The sequence below is a fragment of the Botryllus schlosseri genome, chromosome 15 (assembly GCF_051294905.1).
Source record: "Botryllus schlosseri isolate E-star chromosome 15, Bs_hap1, whole genome shotgun sequence".
NCBI classification, from domain to species: Eukaryota; Metazoa; Chordata; class Ascidiacea; order Stolidobranchia; family Styelidae; genus Botryllus; species Botryllus schlosseri.
This window is the reverse complement of record NC_137250.1, coordinates 11716271-11725769: the sequence shown is the minus strand read 5'-3', so window position 1 is coordinate 11725769 and position 9499 is coordinate 11716271. Positions and strand designations below refer to the sequence as shown.

At 40.6% G+C, this 9499-nt stretch overlaps 1 protein-coding gene across 1 annotated transcript; it reads right to left on the bottom strand.

Annotated features, from left to right (window-relative positions):
• Positions 1-264: 264 nt before the first annotated feature.
• Positions 265-8634, bottom strand: LOC145457032 (protein phosphatase 1A-like). Its single transcript, XM_080335187.1, has 5 exons — positions 7719-8634; positions 6681-6798; positions 6507-6618; positions 4500-4568; positions 265-785 (listed from the first exon to the last, which is right to left on the bottom strand). The coding sequence occupies exons 1-4, from the start codon at positions 8565-8567 to the stop codon at positions 4505-4507; spliced, it is 1143 nt and encodes a 380-aa protein (XP_080191313.1). The 5' UTR covers positions 8568-8634; the 3' UTR covers positions 265-785; positions 4500-4504.
• Between the last annotated feature and the right edge of the window lie 865 nt (positions 8635-9499).

The following is a 9499-nucleotide window of genomic DNA, read 5'->3' as shown; positions in this document are numbered from 1 at the left end:
TGCAGAAATTTCTAGCAACACAATACGCGAAGAAAATATATATCAGTAATAGCATGGACGAAGTTCCCTGCACAGTATCAACAAAGCACGGTAATGTGATGCCTACAAAAACAAGTAGCCCTAACAATGATCCTCAAACTTGCGAGCGCGCATTAACCAAGGAGTCCATGTTGGATCGCAACCGCGCGGGGCACGGGTGTAAGTGACATATCTTGATCCACAGATCGATGGAAGCATAGATTCCGCGTTCACTCAGAATTGTGAGAGGTCAGAATATTGTGAGAAATTGTAATGTAAATGTTTTGAACAGAGAAAGATAAGTACATGAACGCCGGTCATATCACAACGAGATCCAGCCTAAAAAGTCTATCAGTTTCAAAAACTATACGATGTTGGATCCTATCGGGTTTGTAACAAATAAGCAAACATCCCAGAGTAACCAAGCATCTTCAAAACAATGGCAGATAAAACATTGTTAATACCACAAATTTACAGTGATAAAATAATAACAAACCAAACCTACTAACTTTACTCTATCGTCTTCAATGTGCACGAAATTACCTCCTAAGAATCAAGTCTATGTGGTGCTGCGATATTGGCGATGACAAATTAGATGTTATAGTATAGTTAATTCGACTGCAAATTTCCTAACAAGTCCTGTGGAGCCTGACTGCCGTCTTCACGTTTGCAGCATGCAAGAATATGAGGGTGCTAGATCGTTTCCTTGCGCATTTCCAATTGGAACGCCAGAAGAAATTATTAAACAGGACACAAAGCTCTGGACTCTGAAAAAAAAATCGAATTTTTACTACATTTTAAAATGAGGACGATCATATATCGCTATGTAATAGTGTATTAATAATTCGTTTTAGAAGCCTTCTGATGTGACTGCTGGTATATTGATGAGAAAATTTTCGCAACTGGTACTGGCATTACCGCTAATCGCAGGCAACTTACCAAATATGCAATGGCCGATCACATTTGCTAGAAGACACTTGTTCAGGGTTTAGATTAATAAGATTGCCATTACGCTGTCGTCATAGTAGATATAAGAATAGGAATACACTCTCATGTACGGAGATTTTGTAATCACAAATACATAGCACGATCTCGTCAATGTGAATAATTATGACTTGAAACTGCGATATTCTTTTTCAAGATATTATATCCAGCAATTGGAGTGAACCGCCTAATTAGGACACGACGCATTGACGCCAGTGGCGGCTCGTGACAATATCGGGTGGTGGGGCAAGGGCCGCAAGCGACTTGTTATCAATATGACGTCACAGTAGCGTTTTTCAACGTTCATGATGGCCACATGAATTTCTCGTAAACAATGATTTTTAACGTAGGTGCCGCGAGAGGTTTGCCGGTGGCGTGACTTGAAGTGCGGTAACAAATGTTTTATTCATTGTAATGTCAGTTGTTTCGTCAGACTGAATAGATAGAAATTCAGCGTCAACAATCTCGGTAAACAAATGCTGTAGATAGATGTGATATATCGAATCAAGCACATCATTTTGAATAGTCTTTGAGGTACCCTTAGCTACTGTCGCGGTGTCGAGATGTTCGCGCAAAATGCTATCAATGGAAGCCGTGTATTTAATTAGATCCAAAAATACCCCCTATTGAGAGAGCATTCCTTCTCATCGTGGCCTCGAAGGGGCAATTCATGAACTCCAATAAATTTAATGGCATCAATCACCCGAGAGAGAACATGCCTATTCTTATCTACAAGCTCATTGTGCTTGCAGACTGATACGCGATAACTTTCATTGAGCTGCGACATTACATTTACTCTGCCAAACAATTTATATTTAACTGCACTAGCCATGTGCACTTGGGATTTTTGGTGCGTTTTCAGACGCTCTGACAAATGCTTCAGATCGCGATAACCAATTTTGTTCCAACAAGAGCCACTGCTTCGGTACCGGCACTGTCGAATAAAAGACAGTAAAAGCAAAACAAGGCGTTTTTATCCTCGCCATAAGTAAGCCATTCATTTTTATCGAAATGCGCTGAAGAAAAGGCACGAGTGCGTTTTCCTCCGGCGTACGATTGGATCAATGGGCAATTTCTAGGCTGATACGGACCTAGTCGCTTTACCTCTAATTTTTGCTCTAAAGGCAGCTGGCTAAACGGCGTACGGAGCAAAGATTCAACACGATTCATGTTCGCACTTGACCTGACTACTTATCTGCAGAAATGGAAATGACTATAAATCGAGAGATTGCGTATGCCTAACTGGAAAGGTCAACGAGTTCGGACACATACGCAATTGTTATCTCATAGATTGGACAAGGAAATGTCATATTGAATCCAAAACATCATTCTGAAGAACTACGGATAGCAGCCTCGGAAATTCGGTCCCGGTACAGCTTGGGAGATTCTGGCCTTGAGGCTGGAGACTGTCACACGACACATACGGCTTACGGTCTATAGTGTCTATATGTCTGCTGCAAAATCGCCTTCGGAAAATATATTACCGAATAAATACGTGGATGAAAGCCGAAAACTTGGTACACTGTTACATGAAATCATCGAGAAGTATAGCCTCATGACCGTTTTCGGTATGGTACACTGTCAAAATTAATACGAACAGATCAACGCCGAATTTTGCGTAATATTTACTGAGGAATCGGCTGATCAAGCGATCAGCTGTTAGCCGCCATCGAAAACGAAACAGCTATCGCGCTTGACAGGGGTTGTAATTGTGAGCAAATGGCCCGAAGGCCACCATTCCACGGTGAAATTGACATTGGAGAATATAAAATAAAACTAAATATTTGAATGCAAACCGAGGATGTTAGTAAACTGTTTCATGATATCATCATCTCATCACCTATCTCAGTATGAAACACAGATACACCGGCTTTTGCGTGAAATCCGCAATGCGTTAGGTAGGCTAAGTGTCAGATCAGCGCACATCTCTAGCATACTCGAACTTAATAACGAAATTGCTGCCCTAATCATTGAGTGTCAACCTTGAGACTTGGCACAGCGTTCGATACTAAAATCAAGACATACCATGTAAAAGTTCATGACGGATCTAGCTAAGGAGCATCGTTAAAATCAATAGAGACCAATACCGGCTTTGCGTGAAATATGTTTGCGATACATGACCGATCAGCACACACTCGACTTTGGAAACGGAATTATTACCCTAAACTTTGAGTAGAAACCCTGAAACTTAGGACAGTGTTAAATACCACCATCACGACATGACATACCAAGTTTCAAGAATTATCATGGTGTGAAACACCATCAAAATCGACCTGTACCAGCAACGGTCGACTCAACGCATATCACGGTATCCGAGTTCAGATATAGATACGATTGTTACATCACACCTTAGGGGCGAGCAAGCATATTTGCCCCGGTTGCTCGGCCATTTTACGAATAGGAGAGAGTAAAGCAACGTTTCTTAATTGTGCGCAGCTTTGAGAGAATAGATAGTGAAAGCTTGTTATGAGCGCTACCGGGGCAAGCCCCGGCTAGGCATTCACAAAGCGAAAACACAGAAGAGAATTCGATTTTCGCGGAGACTTCGCTATGTATGGGCATTTGCAAGCGAAAGCACAAGAAGAACGCGGGTTTCGCTGTGATCTCGATATATATTGAGCGCTGTGCGTCTATAAATGGTTAAATTGTTATTGAACAGAATTTTAGGTGGGGCAATGCCCAGTTGCCCTATAGGACGAGCCGCCACTGATTGACGCAACAAACATCATATTAGTCCGTATGTTAAAGTTTGGAAGATGGATGCAGTAAGACATATTCATTATTACATATTACTACAGAATTGTGGTTGAATACATTTGATTGAGGCTATTTCAGTGACAGAATGCATAGAAGCCGACTTGGAAAACATCAAATTACAAGGACAGCAATAGGTCTATTCAAAAATCAATTGGATTTGTCAGGTTTAGCGATTTACAAACACATGCATTATTCAGGCACTAGATATTGGGAAATACTGGACGAGAACTAGAATAGAGATATGACGCCGGCACTCTGCAATTGAAAAGGTACAATCAACGACATCGATAAATCTGCATTTGGTGTGCTAGGTGTTTGGTTAGATTATTTGTGATTTTCATGTAAGCCACTCGCACGACTGTTCATTGCTCAGTCATCTCTCCTTTTGATTTGTATTAGTTAGAGTTGGGTCATATTTAAAATACTACTTTTGCATAACCTCTGCTCGACTTGTAAAAAGAGCTATGGAACAATCGAAGAACATCCGATCAAGAATCTACCTTTACACTAGCCTATATTATAAATTTTGGAAAATTGCCAACGTGGCTAGTCAAATGCGTTGGTGAGAAACATGGAGTATCGGGGTAAAAATCGAGCGAGAATATAAAACAATACAACCATAATAACTAATATATTCGAACTGAAGTGATGTCATAGTTTGTGTGGTGGCATTCCTTATGGTCACAACAGGTAAGATGCGTATTGTTACAATATAGATTAGGATTTATAAAATAACTCACCTTGATTATGAGCCTTCTGGTGCAGTCTTACCAACATATTCCTTAAAAACGGCATCAACAACACATCGTCTGAAGACAAAAGAAATATAGCTCGTCAATGCATGGAAACATAAGCATTGAGGCCGAAATCAGCCTGTTTAGTACAACATTTGGGTCATACGATTGAATACAATAACAAAATCTGTAGAGAAACAATAAATTTACATTATTGGTATGGCATTACTGATACAGTACAAGTACCAGTGTACACATTGCGCAGTTTGTAATGATATCTCATGTTGGTGGGTGGTTGGGGGTTATGCATGTCAATTGAGTGACGTTTAAATACAGTGCCATTTTAATCGTTTGAGTTACAAATGATTCGAGTGACATAGATATGGTTTATGTAAGTCACACATTGAAGAGTGCAGTTTTGATTCATTGAGTGACATGAATACAGTTCGCATGACAAGTTGTTAAATGCCGTTTTATTGGATTGAGTGACAGAAGTGCAATTATTTTAAGTGACACATTGGCCCACATACTTAGTTACGCTATAAGTTCAAATCTCGGTTGGCCAACTGTTAGTGGGTGGAATGAAAAATTCCTGAAAAAATATTATGGAATATAAAACTGCCTTGAACGTGAAAATTTAGGTTTTGACGCTTTAATGAGACACACAAATAAATTTGGAGAATTCAATTTCCGATATAGGCTAGTGAAGCGTGAACCGAAATCCCTCTAATGGCCACAGCTGATACTTAGCAACAATTCAGGATGATACAGCATAAAGTCTGAAGAATTTGAGTAAAAGTTCTAAGTAACGTTTGGAAGTTCTGCAAAGTATTGTTGATGTTAACTGCAATTGAAAATTGAAAGCCCACCGATGTAAGTTCCTCAAGATTTTGAATAAAAATGACCACATATATTGTCCAAAAGCAAACTATGTTGATGTACATAATTTAGGCATTTGATGTGCTTCTGAAGCACTGATTCAATAACATTCAGAGTTTTTGGACATAAATAACTGCAGCAAAGATTCAACAATCAAATACATAATGTCTAAAATGAAATGCAGTGGCTGTGAAGTTACACAAATGCCAAGTCAAAACGTGCTTTCATGGAGTCTATAAGGATGAAATACCTAATATATCAGCAATGGAATAACAGCATACTCAGTTACTATCCGTGCTTCCCTTCAAACATAATGAGATAAGCCTACCAACCATAGAAAGTTCCGGTGGTATCAATAGCGTAGATGAACTTTACAAAAGATAAATGTTCAAAGTTTAATTCGAAGCAAACACCATTAGATACGAACAATTCAAATCCGACCACACCTTATCACAATACACCGAGGTCAATAATGTTTTTTCAATACCATGATAGTAACTACGACAGTACTGGAACCCTTTAGAGCCATAATTCAGTTTTATAACCTCACAACCTCATGGTAGATGACCGCAATGGTAGAGCCTATTTATAGTGATGACGTACAGGCCAACTGACACAGCATTAGCGATTCAATGAATGAATGAATACATATCGGTCCATATTGACAACTCTTGAAACAAAAAGTATTGGATACCGTTTGCGACACAAAGCAAACAGACTGTGAACCCAAAATATGAAACCATGCCAGGCAACTGTTGTTTGATATCAGTTACCAAAGGTCAACATTCCCATTTCACCAGGACCGAGATAGCATGGATCATAGTGAAATAGGCGGTCAACATCAAAGTAATCTGACACCGATCAGTCAAGTATATTGCACACAGCATAGACAAAATGCTGTTCTTGTACAGATATCAAAGTGAACTCTTCAATAGTGAATATACTCAGGCAAATTTGTCACAAACATAATGCTATTAAAGGTTGAGATCGTGATATTAGTCTTGAATTTGTTGCCAATTCTTCATTGAATTAAAATATGAACTTTCCACAATTCTCAAACCGTTTAAGGCTGCAGGCGAAAACAAATGAAAGCACCAACACATTTACAACACAACCAGCGCTCTGTAAACTCACTTGGCAAAAACACCGCCACCAGGGGGTAAGTTTTCGATATCGTTCCGAGCGGCGAGGTTTTGCATCAACGCGCTCATGTCGAGAGGCTCGTCCTTCACTTCGCTACAGATTTCTGTAAGGCAAACATCGTTTCCGTATAACCCCGCCGAGAGACAGCGAAAAGAAAATCCGTACCGTGAACGACCGCCTTTAATTTCTTCTCCATTTCTTCCTCTCGCGTCTTTGCCTCCTGGGAAGGTTTCGGCGCAGCGGGGAAGGTGAGAAGTATCATCGTCATGTTGTCCCTGCTTCCCTGTCGGCAGAAGAACGTTTGCAAATATTAATCACACCTCCATACGGCAGATCATCCCTAGCACAGCCAAAAGATTTTGAGAATGCAGTAATAAAGATTACCCAAGGTACAATCAGGACTGGGCAAAATCCAGTGCTGGACTGATCAAATTACGAGTCTGGAATTGAGCTTCAAATCAAGTCGATTTAGTAAGCGACACTGCGACATGCATAGCAAGACTAATAAATATAAATCTTTACCTTTTAAGCAACCACAAAGAAAATATATTGCCACTTTCACCATATTAAAAGTCATTTCATATTTGTTGCCTTGTGTTACGTACATTAGCTATATGTTGTTCAATCAAGGTTTCAAGGCTACTACGGAGAACGGAAAGTATTGATATGAATATGATATCTCTTGTTGATAAAATTTATAATTATTAATCACAGGAGGCTTATAATTTGGGTACACGATGGTCAATTCAGAGTCGATAACTCAAATCACCGCGCCCAGCCCTAGTTAAAATCCTCCGACATGTAAACGACAACAGGTGTGGTGCTCGCATTCTGCATGAGTCGTTCAATCACCGAGTTGAGTGATGCATGAGTTATACACCTACCATTTCAAAACACGAACCATTGACCGCACATACCTTCCACTGTTCAGATTTAAAATCAATGGGTCACTACATACATTAGTCATGAACCTGATATCTGTCCCTGGACGTAATCAGAGCCCTGTCAGCTATGTAATCCAATTAACATTGTCATAGACATCAAAATACATCGATTCGGTAAAGGCCATGATGTGAAGTCTGTAAAATTCACAACAAACCAAATAATGAGCCAATCTCTTGCACCGCAAACACTCGAGTTATAGTATCAGGCAGCACATAGACCACACGGATTCTCATTCAGACCATCATCAACACCACGTACCTTGTTCAGACTGGTGTCCACGACAGAGTTGCAAACCTTAACCAGGTCGTCGTGCAGCTCCATGCGCGATATGATATATTCGGCCAGTTCTTCATTTGTTGATACGTCGAAGATACCGTCGCATGCCAGCACGATAAACTGGTCGTTATTGTCATCCCTTTCCACGACTGTGATCTCGGGGTCGGGGGAGACCAACTGCTCGGTGGGACCTTTACTTTCCACGTTTTTGTATTCGTAATCCCCTAAAGCCCTCGACACAGCCAACGAGCCGTTCACTCTTTGAATCATGACGCTACCGCCGGCATTGAGAATACGTTCCTTTTCTAGAGGATTGCCCGGCTTATGGTCTTCCGTGGAGAAGTGAACATTGGAATCGCGACATAAAAACCCTCTAGAATCGCCGCAATTGACGAAATAATATTTTTTCGGCGATATAAACACGCAGACCGCCGTCGAACCGCTGCGGTCATTGTCGTTCCTAGTGGTCGAGAGTTCACGCATTTTAACGTCTAGATTCAGAAAGCCTTCCCGTATCGCTTCCTTCACGTCTTCGTCGGTCATTTCGTCATACTGTTCCCCGTTATTTACAAAATTCTGAAACTTCTTGTGCGACAGAACATGGTCTAGCAGGTGCTGCGACGAGTACTCCGCAATTTTCGAGCCGGCGTGGCCGTCGAAAACGGCAAAAAACGACCACTGCGGTAGCTGCGGAAGGCCGATCTTGGCAGTGTGGCTGTCTTCCATGTCGACGCGCCATCCCTGCATGGAGCTGGTCGCGTACTTGAATGCCGCGCTGCCGCCCTTCTCATTCTTCTTGTCGGTTTTAGGTTTGTCTAAGAAGGCGCCCATTTAGTTTGACTCATCAGCGAAACACTAGTCAATGTATATCTGTGACACAATAAGGAAATATTGGTAAGGATTGACAAGCACGACAATATCGCTGTAGAAGAGTATGTTGAAATGATATATGATATGCAATGTTCTTTTCAATTCTATATTACCTGCTGATGAGTACCCCTGACAAGTGTCAGCCGAAAATATTCAGGTTCATTTCAACATGAATATATCAATCAATTGTATAGCGAAGTTTTTTACCTCCAAGAAGCTCTTCGAAAATCGCTGTTACGTGTAACACAAGACGATGAATGCTTAATTGGATTCTACAGGGTCTCGCCAAGCCAGATAAACACTGTGAACTGTTTTTACCAGATCTCAATTATATTACAGCTAGGATACTTCACAGGTTGGTGTCAGCTTCAAGATAAATCACAACTCAAATGATCCAGAATTCAAAGTAATACGTATAGTTCATTAATTGCTTTAATGCGACTGAGCAGTAGTACTGAACAAGCTGACGGTTTTGCTGCAGTTCAACACCAAGTTAGCTATACCCTGCAGTATCAAACCATTACTGTGAATTGATGAAAATTATAGATTGTTCAGTCGTTGAGCTATGAACTGAGGCTATCTGTCCAAGCGATTGCGCGCTATACTGCCACAACTGACTTATCAACAATGGTAATCACAAGATTGCCTTGCAGTCAAAGAGGCTATAGGCTATACTGCTATAGTATACTGCTATAACTAAATTGCTGATAAAAACTGACAGCATAGAAGAAGGAGATTATTACTTCGAGCATGCTATTGAGATGCACTCCGCTGGTGACCACCGCAGTGGCACTATTCTTATTTTGCCGTTTTATGGCATCAGATCATGTAAGGTCGTGAAAGGATAGTAATCTATACCGTGGAAAGTAAACCATCAATCATCGGTTAAATGG